The sequence below is a fragment of the Opisthocomus hoazin genome, chromosome 4, assembly GCF_030867145.1.
Source record: "Opisthocomus hoazin isolate bOpiHoa1 chromosome 4, bOpiHoa1.hap1, whole genome shotgun sequence".
Lineage (NCBI taxonomy): Eukaryota > Metazoa > Chordata > Aves > Opisthocomiformes > Opisthocomidae > Opisthocomus > Opisthocomus hoazin.
In genome coordinates, this window is record NC_134417.1 from 74991131 (window position 1) to 75010662 (window position 19532).

The following is a 19532-nucleotide window of genomic DNA, read 5'->3' on the forward strand; positions in this document are numbered from 1 at the left end:
GATATCCTCTGATTTTAAATGCAGCAGCATAGTAACATGTAACCAAAATGAGTAACTATGGTATCTAAATATCCTCTATTTAAAAAAATATTCTGTTAGAATACCTTATTTTTGAACAATAACATATGATTCTCTGGCAACACTTGTGTCAGTGGATTTCGTTGACTCTGTAAATCTCCATAAAATATCCATATCATATTGAGAAAACCCACAAGTGAAGTCTCATGTCTTACTACAGACATGCACTTTAATCACCAGTGCAATATAGTACAGCAGTGATCCAGATTTAAATTTTGCCTTTGGTCCTTTAGTGAGCAGTGGCCACTGTCAGTTTGTCGTGTGTTTGTGCCATATCTAGCACAATGGAAGTCAGAAACAGTGTACAATTAGTGTTAATATGTTTCCTCTAGTTGCTGACTAGAACTGAAAGAGTCTATCCATATTGACTCATAATGTTGAAACATGGATTTTTTTTTAGTGATCGTAGCAGAAATCAGAGAAATAAATAGACGTTTTACTGTTTTTGTCTAGAAAGCTGAAAAGAAATGGGAAGAGAAAAGACAAAACCTTGATCACTACAACGGAAAGGAATTTGAAAAGCTCTTGGAGGAGGCCCAGGCCAATATAATGAAGTCAATTCCAAACCTGGAGATGCCTCCCCAGCCAGCAGCCCTGCCTAAAGGGGATGCAGTGGAAAAGCTAGAAGTTTCGGGTAAGGTTTGCTAGAGTAAATGGTGCTGAAGAATTGCATATCTGGAAAAGCGAGGTTATTCTTCCTGCTTTCTAGAAAGGGTTCAATTTACAGATTGCTGTGTTCTTGATCATACCTGTGAGTATGTCCCTGAGGAATAATGCAGGTTCTGTGGACAGGATGCAGGGATTTTGCAGATGCCAGTGTGAAGTAACTAGCTGAACACAAATTTCCCTGTATTACAACTGAGGGAGTGAGTTTGTCCTCTGGAGATAAAGAGTGCTCATGAGCAGGAGAGTAAGAGTATACCTTGCTTTTGACAGAGATGAGTATCTGCATACTATATTATATCTATATCTAGTATACTGCGTTCAGTTTTGCACTTACAAGTTTAGCATTACAGGGAGCTCTGGAAAGAACCACAGAGAGTTTGAGCACAACTGATCTTACCATCAGAAACCTAAGAATCTCTTTTTGTAGACATGTTTGTTATCAAAAGAAGATCAAGACATGCCTGAGGTTTCTTGGAGCAAGAAAGGCTTTTAACTTTGCAGAACATATTCTCACAAGTGCTATCAATTGGAAGCTGAAGCTAGAAAAAGCCACATAAAAAATCAGCTGTCAAATTTTAACATTTAGAGTAAGTAATCACTGAAGTTCAGTTATGAGCATGTAGGATTCTCTGCCACTTCAAATCTTTAAGGAATGCTATGTTTCTTTCTGAAAGGCTGCTCAGGCATAAGCTCTGTGCATAATGCAAGACCCGCTTAAAGAAATCCTTGAACCTACATTAAGTGGAAAGTCAGACTATTTGATCTTAATGATCTTTGCTAGCTTCAGAATCTTAAACTATAAATACAACCAGTGTTTTGGATGAGTCCCTCAGAGGTCTGAAGATGATCTGTGATGCTACCTAACTGAGTTGTCTTGGGGAAGTGGACAGATATGTAGGAATGAATGAGAGTGACTTTCACAGTAAGCATTCTGGCTGTCCACAGCTATGCTGTAGATACACCGTGTTTCAAGTTGAATGTCAGTCAGACTGTAGACTGTGACCCTGTAGCAAAAAAAGTCAAACATCATCATGAGACAAACAGGAATATCTACAAGACACATGAATCTGCTCAGCAGTGGTGAGCTTTTACATAGAAATTCCCAAACTCGATGTTTTGGACCTCAAGGAATGCTGAACAAATAGGAGAGAGTCAAAAGGACAGCGATAATAATGACTAGAGCTCTAAAAATGCATGATCTCTGGGGAACAAAAAAGAAAGAACTGGTTTTGTTTAGCATGAGGAAGTGAAGGCTGAGGAAGGACAAAGCAATCTCTGAATACATAAAAATCTGCTTAAAAAAGAAAAGACTAACTTGGTTTGTGTGGGTAGAGCAGCAGTAGAAGTTGGCAATTGCAGCCAGGAAGATCCAGGTTAGGTATTAGGGGAAAAACTCAAAACGATAAGGAAAGTGAAGCACTGAAGAAGGCTGTATGAGGCAATGAGGAGGAGGTAAGATCCCCCTAACTGGAGAGAATGGCTTAGACTAGCATAGATCAAGAATTATATAGGTAGAGCTACTCTGTGGTAGCAGCAATATGGGGTGTCCTTCCAGTCCTGTTTCTTTCACAGTTTAACATACAAATCCATGTCTGAGTTTCTTCAAAGTTCAAGGAACAAAGAAGATGCATCAGCCAAACCTTGGATTTACCTCATTAGCCAAACATGAGTCAGTTGCAAAATTCTTACCCAGCTACTTAAGCAATAGTCCATCTGGCTCAGCAGTCTGTCTCTGACAGAAGCAATGGGAGATACTGTCTGTGGGCAGCGCAGAACCTGGCCACATTCTGCAGTCTGCTAGCACTTCCCCAACTCCTCCAACTGTTATTAGAGGGAATATCCCAGCCTCCTCCTTTTCATATTCATTATGGACCTTTTATCCAGTCATTTCTCTATACCTGCTTATACCATTTGCCTCCCCACTGCTGTGGCAGCAATCTCCAGGAGCTCACTCCCCATCCTGTGAAGGAGCTTTTCTTTGCCAGCTTTAAAACGATCTAGTACCAGCTTCACTGAGTTCCCCATAGTTCTAATATTCTGCGATTTGGCAAACAGCAGCTCTGCATTCCCTTTGTAAAATCATGAAGGCAGTGGATAAACCTTGATCTCTGGAGGTCTCAGCCTGCCCTGAGGGCTCCAGACTGCAAACTTGCAGCCTTTCTGGTGCCTCCATCTACGACAGCTGCTCCCTCCCCAGGCTTGTTTGAGTTGCCCTTCTCTAATTCCACTGTGGCCTTCTGGAGCGATGGAGACCAGAGCTGCATGCTGCACTCAAGGTGTTGGCACACCAAGGTTGTAAATAGCTGCAGAACGATGGCCTGGGGCTTGCGTACACAAATTCATAAAGAATTTGGGAAGAGTGTTTTCAGATCCAGCATTTTGTTCTGGGTGCACCTTTAGCACTGACAAGTTGTGGCTGCTTGGATGTTTCACAACATTCAGGTTTAAAATAAATTCTGTTCAACTTCATAAAATAATTTTAGAATTCTGGCACCATTCAGTAAGGTTACTGGCTATCAACACAATTAACTTTTATAATGTGTGGAATAAATAGAAAATGTCAGTGAAAATAAATACCATATGGGTGCAGTGAGCTGTGACGTCTTTGAAAGTGCAGAACACAATAACAGAGAAGTTTTGTAACTCGCACAGTTAACTAATCCACTTCTAGATTACAATTTGCACAGTGTGTAGCCAGCCGATGTAAGGAGAAATTTGATGAGATTGAGACATTTGCCTTCTGTTGTGCATAATGAATCCTATAATAGTAACAGAAATAAGGGAACAGTGAAACTTTTCCTTAATATCTGATTATATATCTCACATGCCACTCAAGTCTTATATGACTCAGGATTAAAATTTCAGTATTAGTCTGCTGTAGACTAGAAAACTGAGCAACATAAGGAAAGAGAGACTACCTACCTATGAATATAGTGCATAAGACGTTTTGGCCATAAATTAGCAGAGACCTCTGTTGCCTTTGCTGCAGAACCCAGATAGATCACATTGCCAGAATATGTTGTCTCAGCCATTCTCCACACAGAACCCAATTAAGAAACACTTTTTCTTCCCCTGCAAAGCACAAAACAAAGTAAAATTATACACTTTACACAATTTTGCAGATGACTCTCTAAATACTGCTTTAATGTCTTGACTCTAACTCATCTTTGTTATCAAGATTGTTCAGTGAAAAGTATGGGTAATGTTTCTAGCGTGTACATTAGAAATTGGGCTCCTTCATGTCTCTTTGTGCCTTCATATGTAAGAATGCCTTGATTTTTGCAAGTGCTGAGTGATCAGTAGCTTCCACTAAAGACAGTTTGCTTATATGACTACAAAGGCTGCCTCAACACAGGCATTATTATTTTGAGGTCATTTTAAGACATGATGGATTTTTTTGGTGCAAGTAGAAATTTGTATGGTGGGGGAAATCAATTCCAGTCTGGCTGTGCCTGTTGAAGAATGCTTCAGTTCAGTGAAGTGGCTAGTAAAGAACAACTCCCATTTTGTTCACAGAAGCACTGAGCCCTTTGGCACCAAACAAGGTTCCATAAAGTAGCATTTTTGATCATGATTAGTCTCCAACTGAGTGGATTGTACTTGGCCATTTACTCCTCCCTCTGTAAATATGCTAGAAGAACTGAGCCATAAGAAAGAAAAAATATTAGAAAAAGGTCTTTTCCTCAATTTGTTTTCCTCCAAAGCTTTTTTTCTTTCCCATTTAGATTGGGGAAATAAAATTGTTTAGTGAAGGAAATAGAAATTCAGCTTTGAAGTTTTACATCTTGTCTGGTGTCATTGCATTGAACGTGAGCAAACCCCATCACAACCTCTCCTTAACGACTTCAGTTGAGGGACGTGAGGACATTAGCCTTCGATAGCCTGTGCACCTGCCGCTCTCACTGACAATTTGTCTTGGCTGTCTTTCTCCTTTTTATCTCCCATTTTGAAGGTGGAGATGTCTCACAGATGTGAAAGAGGTGGTAGGAGTCATTCTTTCTTTGTGCCTTCCATGTCTCTCATCCAGCCTTGCTCGTACGAAGTGCGAGAAAAACTTTCATGTTCTTGCAGTCAGAGCTGCTACCAGTTTGAGGGTAATGGGTTGAGCCCATTAAAAGGAGTGAGGATTTGCCCAGGCCTCGCATCATAGTCTGCTAAACACCATCTTAGAGAATTACTCTACTTTTACAGCAGCAGTATGTCTGATGTCATGAAAAACTTGGTGGTGCGTATTGACCAAAGAAGTGGTCTAATGTAAGGTGCATCTGGAAACTCACCATCGTTGCAGTCCTGCGAGGCAGTGCCAGATAAGCAGGGCAGGAGATAATACAACAGAGCATTTCTTTAAGCTTAAGCAGTTTCAAAGAACATTTGAGCTAAGAAGGGAACAAAGACGAGGCCAGGTCAGACAAGGGCTCTCTGTCCAGCCCCAGGGGCCAGCCGGCGCGTCGGAGAAGACTGACACAGCCCCAGGAGTGGGCAGTTGTGCAATAACTTGCCCAGAAGGAATACTTAGCCCTGAACAGCTGGGTAATCCCAAAAACAGGAGGTTTTCTCTTTCTGGGTTATATTTATTCCAGCTGTTTATGTAACACTGGTTGTTCTCTCACTCTTAAAAACAAACACTGTAAATAGCAGTGTGAACATGGTGGCTGTTGCCATCTATTATGCTTAGCCTGGGACCAGAAACACACAGGGACAGGTCACAAACAATGTAATGCTGCTTCTGGAAAAAACGCTATCCGGTGATGGCAGGGAAGAGGAAGTGTCAGCTGGATGGGGAAGTGTTGTGGTGGGGAAATACCAGTTTGAGAAACTGGTCTTGTCTTGGAAGACTCTCCTTGGAACGCAAGGGCTTGCTCTGCTTAGCTGTTGGATTTGGTATTTGAATCTTCATGGGTTAGCAAAATATACATATAGGGTTCTTATAATTCAGAGGCAAAACTGTGCATTCCTGGAATAGTTACTAGTAAGTAAAGTGAAAACAAATGCTGTCTTGGAAGAGAAGCAAGTACAGTTGCCCTTGGTGCTCGCTTGCCCTGCTTAGCGGCAAGAGGACTCGCTGAACTGGAGAGGTGGCATCTCTAGAGTGATATTTACATTTTCCCTCTAAGCCTTTAAACTTAGCTTGTTTTTTGCAACTATCAGATGGACAGAACTCTTTGGCTCCTCTCCTAGCACCTTGTGGGCAGCACCTCCCAGGCAGAACGGAAATGTGTGCTGGTTGCTGCAGAATTGCTGAGAGCAAGAAGCCTGCAGGTTTGGTGTCTGGTTAGTAGCCACATCAATGGCCATGCTACCAAAGGAGGCTACAGGGGCACTATCTGTAACCAGGCACCCAGCTGAGCCTACACCTTACACGTTTCTTTATGAGTGATTAATTTGCAGAAGTGTGCTGTGCTGTCATGCTTGTACACAAAGGGCCGACACCCAGCCACAGGGACATGGGGGACAAGAGTTTTGCTGAAACTTTCTGGATGAAGTGACATGGTTTCTCCGTGCAAGTGCAGCACTATCTGCTTTTCTTCAAGGCGTTTCCACTTAAATCACAAATGTGTTTCTATTCATGTATATATTTCATATATATTCACCTTTTAAGACTTTTTTTTTTTTTCCTTTCCACTTGAGATGGGGATGCAAATCCTTTTATCCCTCCTTTACCTATGCTCACTTTGTGCTGCTCTGTTTACTTGCAGAAGAAGTTCCTGATGGAGAACAGGATAATGACAAGCTGACCAAATCTCCACCTCCTCCACCTCCGCGGCGCAGTTACCTGCCAGGGTCAGGATTAACCACAACGAGATCAGGAGATGTCGTCTATGCAGCCAGAAAAGAGGCTGCTGCTGTCAAGGTTTGATGATTCAAACTCTAGGCAATCAGACTGTTGATGAGTGGCTGGCACAGAGAAACATTCCCAGGCTTGGGCTGTGTCTGTAAACTACAAAAGAAGTTGAGACAGAGTTGTGTCCTGATGATTGCTACTGAAACTGCTTACCAGGAAACACTGCTGTTAGGCCAAATAGTAAGGTTTGATCAGTTCTGTTTACAGGAGTTTTAGCCTTGCTGTGCTTTTCTCCTAGCAGTGCAGAAGGCAAGTCACAGGCTGATTTCATTTAGAGTGGTAAGAAGATCAAAAATAAAAAAGCGTGCCTTACACAGATGGGGAAGATCAGCTCAGATTTGAGAGTGCTTTTACAGAAATGTTGCAATTTAGTTTCTTTGGGCTTCCTTTCCCCATCTGTTCTGTTCCCTGAAGGAAGTGGAGGGAAATCCAAGTTAGGAAGCTTTTTAATCTGTGAACGTGCTGTCACATCAGCAATATTGGTTGCTTTTGAGCTGATGAAGTAGCAGTCTCTGTAAAAAGGAAGAGGGACCTTGCAACAGGGGAATTGCAGTAGTGTCAAATTTGCTGTGGTTGTTTCGCAAAGGCACAACTGTATTTTCTGTCTGTGCTGTCTCATCCCCTTGTAGGAGTGCAGTGAAGATGCTGGGCAATCAGCACAATCCAAAGCCCCTAACGAGGATCACGCATTGTCTCGGAGCACAGGGCATGCTATAGCATCAGCTGCAAAAGATGAAGAGGAAGAGGAAGGAGATAAAATAATGGCAGAATTACAGGTATGCCTTTTGGGTTGCACACAAAGACACCTGTGCCCAGTAGAACTTCTAGGGCCCCAGCACAATTTCTAGCTCAGAACACAAAAGAAAGTAGGTCTGCCAGTCTCACTCGGTCCCACTCTGTTGCACTGGGTGGTACACGTTTTGTAAGCACCACCCAAATTTTGTTGAAGAAGTCTGAAGCTGAGAGAGTGGTTGAGAATGCAGTGTTGCCACTGGAGAATCTTACACACGTTGATGGGACAAGTGAAATATTGGTGTGCTTGTCCCTGGCCTAGCATTTCTCACTTAGTACCAGACTGGAGCGGTGCTGAGAGCCTGTCATTTCTGTTAACGTTAGTGGGAGCAGAGAACACGGCGTCTGCTCCTGGCCGGCCGTGCTCACTTGTTCTGTGCTATGGTCCAATGTTTCCCAGAGTGTCTGAACATTGAAACATGTTCTGTTCCCTGTTACGTGACTGGTACAATACTCTGCCAGTGGCATAGAAGTAGTGCGCTCTTGCTGGTCCTTCGCTTGGTAGCACATAGGCCGGTTTAGTTCGGCAATGGTGCTGCTGCAGTAGAAGCCAGCTATTCCAGCTACCATCAGCGAGCTCCAGCTTCCCAAGGTCACTCTCTGTCCTCTTCTGTGCCCACAAGAGGAAAGGAGATGTGGATCAGGTTAACTGGCTATAACTTCTGATGCTGGGTTGTTTCAGCGCACTGCCACAGCATGATCCCCGCTGTCCACCTGCCGAAAGGTGAGTTTGGTGCTGCCCAGGGAGCATTTGCAGCACAGGAGGCATGGATGTTAAGCAGCAACTGTTACATGTGATGGGTGCACCGTGCCCTTTTGCTCAGCTTTTACCCACCAGTGCTTCAAACAGCTGGTTTGCAGGGAGCGAGAGCAGCGGTTTACCCTTATCCCCCATTTGTGTGCTAGTGGCTGGTACGACAGGGAAGCTGAGGACAGTGAAACTGTCACATTGTCTCCTGTCTCCAGGAAAGCAACCCGGCTGCCTTGCCAATGGCAACAATGAAGTAGAGGTTGAGGTCTGGAAAGGGGGGACTGAGAGGAGCTGAGGAGGAGAAATAGGCATGGTATCTCAACAGGGAATGAGTGTTCAATGCTAGCTCTGGGGACAAGCAATGCTCATTTTAAACAAATACCAAAATACCAGGTTTATTTTACAAGGTTGGCAGTGTACCATGTCTCAGAAAGGGCAAACTGCTTGATCCAGGAGCTGCAGGCTCGTCAGTCTGTTGTCAGTCACAGGCAGAATAAGGGGAAATCAGGTATGGGATTCAATCCATGAAGAACTGAAGGACAGAGATAGACAGTTATGCTAGTGAACACAGATCTTTCAAAGCAAACAACACTCTTTGATCAGGTAACAGGTTTGACTACTTAAACTGAATTGTATAACTATAAACATTTTTGGAAGTCATTTGATCAAACATCATACAACATTCTGATAAAAATCTGGCACCTTAGAGTAGACAAAAAAAAATCATAGGATGACTGAGAGCTGTTTGGCTCTGAAAGTGTTGCCCTTGATGCAGGTGTTTATAGTCAGGTCCCACAGGGATCAGCTGCAGGCCCAGTGTCACTCTGTATTTTCATCAGCAGCCTGGAAATACATTTAAAATCCTTACTGTTTACATCAGCTTAATTCAAACTCATCAAGTATGAGAGCAGGGAGATGATAGCAATCACTTAATGGTCATAATACATTCACTGAAACGTAAGTCCACATGAAGAACAACAAAATACAGGCCAGACCACAACTGCATGTCTTGGAAAGAAGCGGGCACTGCAGTGACAAGTAGACAGGAGCTCCCAGGTCAGTGCTGTTGCCACAAAGTTAGTGTCTGCTTTGGGTGTGGATATGAGAACAGGGAGTGTTTTTATCTCTGTGTGCAGGATCAGTGAGATCAGTGCTGGGCTGCTACATCCATGATTAAGTATCCATGCGTCCCCTGTTTGAAAAGGCTGTAAAGAATATGAAGGTTCAGAAGAGACTTGAGTAGAATGTAGAGATACTTTCAAGGGAAGTACATTTTTAATCTAGCAGAAAAAAGCATACTAATAATCAGCTGCTATAGCACAGGCTGTATTTGGACACTGTTATACGTATTTCGCAGCAAAGGTGATAAATAAACAGTTACCAAGGGAAATGGTGAATTCTTCATCGCTTGAAGTCTGAAGGACTTTGAGGATGCTTTTGTAGATGATATGCCTAACTGTGAAACACATCACTGGTCTTACAAATGGGTGAGCTGGGGAAAGTCTGTACCCTGTACTATGAGCAGCAAGACTACTTTTTCTAGTAGCTCCATGTTGTCTTAGGTACTCTGGTCTGTGAACACATCAAACAGGATGTAATGGAAAACCAGAACCTCTACACTCTGACTTTTGCATTATTTTTTTGTCGTTATTGTTACTTTCCTGAGTTTTGCATAAACATACAGTACATATGAGGAGTACACCATTTAAAGAACGGCCTGATTCTAGTCTGTAATCAGGGCTATTACTTTCATGAGAGTTGCCAGGAATTAAATAATTTCCCCAATACATGGTATAATGATATAATCTTCTTGCATGTGACAGTGTGTTTGACCCCTGTAAGCACTCCTCCCTCATTCCTCGGGCTGGTGGAGATGTCCTACCTGCACATCTCCCTGGAGGCAGGCTGTGTCAGTAGAGGCCTGCAGAAATCCCGGTGCTGCACACTTGCAGCCAGCACTGTGCAGTGGTGGCAGTGACAATTCTGCTCCTCCAGATCTGGGAGCCAGCAGACAGAGAAACCCAAAGGAAATCAAAAGAGGATAGCAAGAGAAAGGGCTGAAGAGTCCAGGCCAGGCACTGGGGTACACACGGTGGGAGGCCAGTGGTCTGCACGCCTAGATGTCGGGACTGTCACCATCTGGAATGTTAGTGATGGCTGCGGCAAAGCCACATGTCACCAGGTCTAAAGTTTCAATAACAGTTTGTGTGGGGAGAAGTGGAGTTCTGTAACTCTTGCGTGATTATCAGCCACTAGGAAGTAGGTACTGTCACAAGCCCGAAGTTTGTCGTGGGCTTCCTGCTTAAGCTTGGATAGTTTGCAGCACCTCTGTGTGCCTTCGTCTCCCCATCTGTAAAAACAGAAATCAAGCTCATCTCCCTGCAGGGAACATTGAGGTCAACGTGATGAGTTAAGAGTGCAGTCTTGGCAGGCTGGAGGGGATGCGCTATTGCTCTTAGTCTGATAGTCTAAAATCTCTATTACCTTGTGAGCTTGTAGATAATGTTGTTGAGCTGTGAATGTTAAAAACAAATGCTCTCTTTGTAGTTGGTCATCTCCAGACATTTCTGTGTAAAAGCTACTTGGTCTTCTGATAACCTGCAGTATTTATTTCCTAGGCTTTCCAGAAGTGCTCATTTGTGGATGTAAACTCAAACAGTCATGCTGAACAGTCCAGAAATGATATACATGTTAAAGACATAAGGCCTGGGACTTTAATGCATCACAAGGAAAAGAAGGTAACAAGTGGTGTTTATAAACATGCCACCCGGTCTTGGCATAACCTTCTTTTCTTCAAAACTAATCTTATATCTTGTGTCCGGTTCTCTCTAACCCCCACCCACCACTGCCCGGTGGTTTTCTTCCTTTGATCTCCCTATGGCTCAGAAATGCTTGTACAGAACGTTGTATCAATCTGCATTATGTATCTCATCAGCAATTATACAAGGATTGCACGAAGTTTTATGATTCTGTGAAATCAAAATTAAAGAGGATACATCAGTTTCTGCCAAAGAGATGTTCATACTCCTCACAACATCCTTCCAGTGTTGTTCTGCCAATGGACGGTGTAGCATCTCTCCTAAGCCTTGTTCTTGTATTGAGGAGAATTAGTGGTTCCTCTCAGGCACAAGAGCCACTTTAGAGAATTTCTGCTTTATTTTGCTTCATTTGTTGATCCCAGAAATAGTTATTCAAAAATCCCATTCAGCTTATTGGAAGACAGAGTCAAGGTGGGTGGGCTGAATTTGCTCTTACTCTGCAAGCTAATGCCTGAGATTCAGTCTTTGGGGACTTAGGAGAGGTGCCTCATGTCAGGTGCCAGGCTGGGGTGAATTTCACAGCAGTGTCTGGACTGAGGTTCCTGGTTGAGTTGAGTGGTCTTAGTGGGAGGCCAATGTGCAGGATGAAGAGAAGGACAAATATTTCTGCCTTTGGAGACCTCTTTTCAAGAATAACAAATTGGATCATTGCTGGGTTGGGGGGGCGTCATGCAGGCATGACAGCTTGTCAGCCAAATGCCAGTTTGCAGTGAAGGGGGACGTGGTGGGGAAGAAAACACAGCTCTTCAGCACAGCATTTCAACTTGTGCATTTTGTGTGTGCATGCAAATCGGAAACAGCAGCAACACCTTCTCTGATGTAGCATCATGAGTAGCTCCCAAAGGATTTCGTGGGAGACATTGCACTTCAACTTCATTTAACAGAAACTGAGGCAAGGAGAGAGAAAATGACCTTGCCAGGTCCCCAAGGCAGGGAAGAACCCAGCGGCCTGAACTGCAGTGAGCTGCAGCTGCATAGGGCACTGCAGCTGTAAAGCACCAGGTGACACCTGGATCGTGGTGTCTTGTTAGCATCAAAACCTGTACGTCCCCCAGAAGGTACTGCTGGCAGATCGGGGCATCACACACGAGGGGTCGGCTTTGAGCTGCCCAAACAGCAGTTCTGGTCTAAAGCTGCAGGCACCTGGCTGGTGAGGGTACAATTTCATAGGTACGAGTAAAAGGGAAAAACTGCTTTGTTGTGGATTGTGTGACAGCATTATGAGGAAAAAAGAAGTGTGAATGTATCTTTGTTCATCCTCGTTACTACTGGTGTCAGAATGAGTAGATCCTATTGTAGCACGGACACCTGGGTCACCATTCAAGACACCGCATATCCTGTAGCACAGAGGTTTCTTTGGAAGGTGCTGCCAAGTAATTGCCATAAACTGCTACTTACTGGAATAACACAAAGTCCAGGAAACTAACATTAATGAGATCTGGTTTTGTCATCTGACATGACATTTATTTGCTTTAAATATGGAGTCTCGTGGTTATGATAAACTCATAGAGGAAAATAACTTTGTTGTAGTTTTACTGTTTAGTAGAAGGGCTGCTGCTGTCCTAAAATGAGATCTGTTGTACAATGACACCACGAGATGTAGCACTGATGCTTGGAACAAGAACTTGCTAAAAAAGATGCAAAGCAATGGGACCTCAGTCACTGAGTCAGCTTATCGACAGACAGCAAGTGCCATTAAATGGCCCAGGCTAATTCTGGGAGCTTGGACGTGTCACGGGACTGGGAGATGCCTGCCACTTTGCAGGTCTGGGCCTGAAGTGACCACAAGCCTGGCGCTTTGTTCCGATGCCGGTTCTCGGCACCAAGTGCAGACAGTGTCAGCTGGCCCAGCGATGCCTTGCTGGCTGGGGCTGGTTTGTGGGAGAGCTCCTCCTTGTTTAGAAATACGAGGGGTGTCAGGGTATCTGTGGAGCAGCTGCACAGCCTTGTTACTGCTAATAAGCCTTTGTAGAGATGAACCATGACTCTGGTTTATCGTTGACTTTCTCACTCCTGGTTTTGACTATGTGTAAAGTTTTTCTGTGTAAAATCCTCACACAGTATGTAAGAAAATAACACACGAGGTGTAGAAACTATACCTTGAAAACCTCTGCGTGCACGGGGAGCGCATGCACTAGCCAACCTGTAGGTTTCTGTACCGTCACTCATTCATCTCAGCTGGGGGCGTGACTCCCGACTGACCTTCTGCACATCTGGATGCTCATATAAATGCAGTCTGTCCGTCTGGTGTGTTAGGAGTCAGCGTCCAGTCTCAAGCAATGGGAGCAGTAACAGTTGTGGCTCACTGCCTTCCAGCACTTGAGGCCAGATTCATTTCCTTCTTGGCGAACCATCTTTTGACTGTAGATGCCTCTCTCGCTCGTCCATAGGAATGGTGCCCCCTGAGGTCACTCCCTCATCCTGGTGAGTGGTGTTTATCCTAAGCTGTCACTAGCACTCAACAAACCAAGCCCCAGAGAAAAGCCTGGTATTACAAAACAGCATCTCCAGGGGACCTCATTTGGCAATAAAGAAAAAAGTGCCCTTAAATTTGCATTGCTGGGAATATACTACTTTTGAGCTAGTGGCTGACCTCTCTCTGTGCTGTTCAGAGTTGCTTCTGTAAGTGAATGTTAGCTCAATGTTTCATTCTGCCCTTTCACAGGCGCTGCAGGGTGCCGCTGGTAATTTTGAAGGAGGGCTTTTAAGCTGCAGCAAGGATTTAGAAATGCTCAGACTGTGATCGTATTAACTGTGATGGAACAGCGCTGCTCAGGTGTGAGGGACGTTAGAAGCAGAAACATGTCGTAATTTGAAAAGCAGCTTTTACTGGTACAGGGCTTCCTCTTGAGGCCAGCCAGCCTCTGGCGTCGGGCACTCCGGTGAGCTCGCAACCCACAGCGCCCTGCTGTCAGCCCGACCACGCCGCGCTCCCGTTGGTCTGTCCCAGCACAACTTAACCACATAACTGTGAATCTTTTCTTTACACAAACTAGGGATTTTTTTTTTAACTGGAAAGTAGGGGGTCAGGGTAGTACTGTGTTGGAAATACAGTAACTAGTGTGCTTTCACCTACTCCGGAGGCCTCGGTCAGACAGGAGCCCCAGGTGACAGCCCGTGCTGGCCCCGTGCACAGCTCAGAGAGCAGCAGCATCACGCGCTGTTCTGCCAGAATGGGGAATTTTGCCCCAAAGAAAGATAGGAATCAGATGACAACTTCAGACATTCCTTTGCAGCAGTAAACACAGTGGTGAGTTCACAAGGTCTGTGCTTCCCCTGAGAATATGACAATTCGCTTGGGGGAGAAAAAAAAAAACCGTCCTGTAAAGGTGACAGCCCTGAATAACTAAGTAATCCGACTTTCCCCCTTAGGTGTATGGGGCTGCAACAGGATCTCCCACAGATAGTGACCATCCTAAAGCGAAGAGGGAAGGGAAAACTGAAGAAGAATTGGGTTCTGATTCATCCAGCACAGCTGACAGTAAAATTGGCTTTTCAATGATTGACAGTCCTACATTTAGCAAGGGGTTTTTTGTAGACAGTAGAGACTATTCTAAGAAAAACTTCCAGAATACAAGCACAAACCTGTCTGGTGTCAGTTTGCCTGAGGATGACAAACGAAGAGGAGCTCCAGATATTTTAGGATCCCATTTTCCAGCTGTTGAAACTGGAAAACAAAAGCCAAACTATGGAGTCTCACGAGATCCTCGCCAGGGCCTGCCGCAGGGTGAAGCTTTGCAGAGCACAGGGAAGCACATCCCCATCAGTAGCGTTGCCCCTCTCGTGAGGCACACGCAGGAGGCTGCAGGGCCTCAACCTTCCTCACAGGAGCAAGAAGCTTCTGCAGTCAGCTACAACCAGGTTGTGCTGAGACCCAAAGTGTCCACAAGTAACAGTGTGAGCAGCATTGAAGAGACAGAGTCTCCGGCTAGCTCGCCAAGTGATGACAGCCCACCCACAGAAAACATCGCCTTCATGATTACTAAAACAGCTGTCCAGGTCCTCTCGAGCGGGGAAGTTCACGATATAGTCAGCCGGAACGCTGGAGATGTGCAGACAGTGAACATCGATGGGAGGAAGGACGTGGCGTCAGAGAAGGGCGTCCCAGGAAGCACAGACAGCGAAGAGCCAGTGGTGTGTCTGGACAAAAAACCCGTCATCATCATTTTTGATGAACCGATGGATATTAGGTCAGCTTATAAGCGGCTTTCTACAATTTTTGAGGAGTGTGATGAAGAGTTGGAGAAAATGATGACAGAAGAAAAGATAGAAGAGGAAGAGGAGGAGGAAGAAAATGAAGCACATGAAAGCTCCGAGAACCAGAAGGAAGAGCCACCAGTAGTTAATGACAAAAAAGCAACCACAGAGGAGTCCTCAGCAGCTCCCGAGCTCAACGAGCAGTACGTGTGTAACCCCGAGTCTTCCTCCGACCCTGCACAAACCAGCCCTCCCGCAGAGGAGGAAAGCACGAAGACGAGTTTTAACAAATACCGTCAGATCTATGGGCTGAACACGGAAGCAAACCTGGACTCCACTGATCAGTTTGGAAGCAGGCAGGAGTCCAAGAAAAAATTTAAGTTCAAATTCCCTAAAAAGCAGCTAGCTGCTCTGACACAGGCGATACGGACAGGAACCAAGACTGGGAAGAAGACCTTGCAGGTTGTGGTCTATGAAGAAGAGGAGGAAGACGGGACCCTGAAGCAGCACAAAGAAGCAAAGAGATTCGAAATCACCAGATCTCAGCCCGAGGACAGTGACAAAAGTCCTTCTGGGAAGCAAGAAGGAGCCCCGGGAGCTGCAGTGTCCCTGTCTAGGACTGACGAAATTCGGCAGAGTACATACCGAACGCTAGACAGCCTTGAGCAGACTATAAAGCAGCTGGAAAACACCATCAGTGAAATGAGCCCAAAATCTCTCCCTGAAAGCACATACAGCTCTGAGGGATGCACTGTCCCCTTCTCTGCCCAGGTAGTACCAGAGAGCCCACCCCAAGAGCTTGTAGTGCTGGATGAGAGCCTTGCTGGTGTAGAGCCCCCTCCGTCACTCCCAGCCACGTCACGTAAGGTACCTCAGTCCGAGAAACCAAACCTCCGGCCGCTTTCTAAAAATCTGCAATAATCACCGTTAAACCAGAGGGTCTTGTGATTTGTTTGCTTCCTCTCAGGTGGCTTGTTTGGGCTCCCCACGAGGTGTCTAACAGCTAATAGACCGTTGGGGTGGTTTTTTTTTAATCTTTGCTGCTGATTGGTGATGGGCAAATGCAGGGGAGCTGGGTCAAATAATCCGCTGTGTGAAATGACAAGCGTCACTGACACGAAATCCAGGCTGATCAGTAGCTGAGCAGTTTTCTCCATTTGATTCTGGAAATTAACACCTGCAGTGTGAAGCTCCTGAACTTTCCCTGCATGTAGTACTGTTGGCTTTTGGTTTTTTCTTTGGCGCATGGTGTGCAGTGTCCTCTTCAGGCCCGGCGGTGCTGATGGGGCCTTCCCCTTCTCTCCCCTCCCTGCCCCTCCGCTCGTTTCCGCAGGGCTCCAGCGCAGCCGCCCAGACCAGCCGGATGCCGGTCCCCATGGCTTCAAAGACTAGGCAAGGAAGCGCGGAGAAAGCGGGCAAACAGCACAAGCTGCAGGATCCACGCCAATACAGACAGGTAGTTTTACCCTAAACCCGGTGTTTGGACGGACATTCCGTGTTGTTTGTGTATTTAAAAACTCCAGTAACTGACCGCGATTATACCGAGTAACAGCTGCCTGTCTTGCGAGTGAGGCCTAACTGGACGTCCTGGATCCTGGGGGCATGACAGTCTCTACTGATCTTCTCACCATGCTTGTGCATGCATGTCTGCAATAAAACACCTGCTGCTTTTTGTTTCGTTTCGTTTTGTTTTTAAAACTGTGGTATTCAGCTGTAATCTGAAGATGTCAGCTACTTGTTTACTTTCCCTTTAGTCAATGTGGGGGTTCCTTAGGAGAGCTGGGAACGCTTCTGTTGTTGAGAGAGTCTTTCCAGGGAGCCGCGGACACTAACCTGTCGGTGTAGTAGATGGCAGTCGGTGCACGTTAACTCTCCGGCCGGACCCGTCTGTTGGCGCGTTGATAACCCAGAAGCACGACCGGTGCAGTGACTGGTCCCTAACCCGTAGATCGCGCCTGCTGACGGAGGCTGTGTCGGCTCTCGCTCTCTCTATGCACTCTGCGCCGGGCACTTGGGGTTTTCTGCCGGGTCCAGCCCACGGCTGCAGGACTTGGCTCAGGCCTCGAACCGTTAATTCTCACTCTCCGTAGGGCTGTTTCCCCGGGTCCGGTTGGTTTATCGTGTTACTGGCTTTCTGACAAACTGTCTCCTGCCGTCTTTATTTGCAGGCTAATGGAAGTGCTAAGAAAGCTGGTGGGGACTATAAGGCTACTTCCCCTACCCTACCTGCTTCTAAGATCCCAGCCTTTTCTCCCACTTCTGGGAAAAGCAGCTCAGCACCTGCTTCTAGCGGTGACAGCTCTAACACTCTGAATCCCCCCACTAAAACCTCCATTCCCTCCTCTAACCTTCTCGGTCCTCAGACAGGTCGCCTAACTTACTCTACCTCCCTCATCCCCTCTGTCTCCAACGGCTCCTCCAAGCTGCAGAGCCCCGCTTACCCAGGGAAAGGTCACCATCTCTCCTTCTCACTGCAGACTCAAAACGGCCGGCCACCCCCTCCTTCCTCCTCTACCTCCCCCGCCCCCTCCACCTCCCCCACCTCACTGAGCCAAGGTGTGAAGAGCATCAGGACAATCCACACCCCTAGCTTCACCAGCTACAAGGCGCAGAACGGAAATGCCGGCAAGTCCGCCCCATCCGCGGCCAAGGAGCCATCCTAAAGGCCGGGCGCAGCACGCGCACGACGTCGCCCGGGCTTCTCGCTCATCCGCAGAGAATCCACAGCCAATATTTTAACCAGGGAATGTAACCGTTTTGCTGTATTGCTGGAGGCTTAATACTAATCACGTGCTAAATACTGAATTACTACACTAGATTAGCGTGCCGGTTTTGTAAAGCTCCCTTGCTGCTGTAATGGTAGAAGAGCGTTTCCTCTCTGTGGGCAGCACCCTGTGCAGAGAAGGGTGCAGGCGCGCGCGTGGGCCTGAGCGCGTGTGCACAGCGGCGTGCCGAGCATGGGAAAACGGATGGGTACAGATTTACTAAGTTGTTTTGTATAAAGCTATTTTTCATTATGGGGACTAGAAGTGAACAGAGATATACTAAAGTGTGATTATACACAACTGTAAAACTGAAACTAAAATATTTTTCTTTTATTTTGGTGTTATTTAGCTTTGTTACAGATTTCTATTTTTGTCAACAAATTTCATGGTTCCTTTCGAGATCTTTTTGCCAAAACATTTTGATACTATTGTAATGTACATTTGAAAGTAGTATGCTGGACAGTAAACCTCTGCACAAGGAGCAGAACGAGACTGGTCTTGGTGTGTACGAGGCAACTCAACCTATTGCACTGCCGTTCAGATTATATTTAAGAATTTGCCAAGCCAAGAAAAAACATAATAAATTGTTTTACACATCTAGGTCGTTGCCAATTACTTTTTTTCTTAGCTAAATCCACCCTTTTCCTTCAGTTTTATTTTACTGAGACCTGGTAACCCATTAACGTATTGCTTTGTGGATTTTAAAATGTACACTTCTGCACTGTTCTGTATACTGGCAAACTTTTGTACATACCTATAAATATATATAAATAAGTAAATACTGTATGTGGCTGGGCACATAGAGTAGTTTTACCACACCAAAGTTAATTTTTATGCATGCTTAAAAATGTGTACGGGGAAGGGTTGAAAAAGATGGCTATCAGTCAATTAGGAAAAAAGGCAAGAAGCTTGCATAGCTCATGGTTTTGTAAATAAATTTATTTGTATAACACCATAATGTAATATACAGAACTATGATGAGCAAAGATCTTTACAAAAATAAAGGGCTGCATGCTTATATATTTGTATTCTGTCACTAATAACTTTTATAATGGTCTCAATTAGCTGTTTGCCTGTGAGCATTAAAGCATCAGGAGAAAAGCTGACTGTTTTCCCCAGATTAAAGCCATACATAAGTATTAATTTTAAAATGGGGTCTTTCAAATGTACCTGGACAACAGCTAATTACTGGAACTCCAGGTTAGAAAACTAGCAATAAAAAACCAAAAGCACCTGAACCTTTGATTGAATGAGGTCTCATCTCTCCCACCTGTAAGGGCTCTTCGTTTTACTCCTCCTGTCTCTGCAGAGCATCGCCTCGAGGCCGAGCCCTCAGATGGTGCCGTCCCTTGCAGCGGGAGTAACTAAAGGACGTCAAAACTCACACCTTGCAAACACAACAGAGTCTGGTTCCAGCAGGGCCGCGCTGAGTGCCAGCCCCTCCGCTGGCGCAGCGCTGGGAAAGGCCCACTGCTGAGTTTGCAGTGAGCCCACAGGTTCACTGTGATGGGATCTCACTGTTCTAAAAAACCAGAACTGACACTGCTCACCGCTCCCTTTTGAGGTGGAAGGAGCTGGAAGGCAAGCAGGACCGTCCTGCTGCCTGCCACGGTCCGAGTCAG

The 19532-nt window shown here is 45.5% G+C and overlaps 1 protein-coding gene across 14 annotated transcripts in view; it reads left to right on the forward strand.

Moving 5' to 3' along the window:
• KIAA1217 (KIAA1217 ortholog) overlaps positions 1–18930 on the forward strand; it is a 374019-nt gene extending 355089 nt beyond the window's left edge. For 11 of the 14 annotated variants that reach the window (XM_075419527.1, XM_075419525.1, XM_075419526.1 and 8 more), the window contains 7 exons: positions 532–712; positions 6441–6595; positions 7216–7362; positions 10748–10867; positions 14321–16012; positions 16479–16601; positions 17314–18930. In XM_075419527.1, the coding sequence (XP_075275642.1) occupies positions 532–712; positions 6441–6595; positions 7216–7362; positions 10748–10867; positions 14321–16012; positions 16479–16601; positions 17314–17808 (2913 nt within the window). In that variant the 3' untranslated portion in view covers positions 17809–18930. The remainder of the gene's footprint in view (positions 1–531; positions 713–6440; positions 6596–7215; positions 7363–10747; positions 10868–14320; positions 16013–16478; positions 16602–17313) is intronic. The other 3 variants (XM_075419536.1, XM_075419538.1, XM_075419537.1) reach the window with 2 other exon arrangements.
• Positions 18931–19532: the final 602 nt, after the last annotated feature.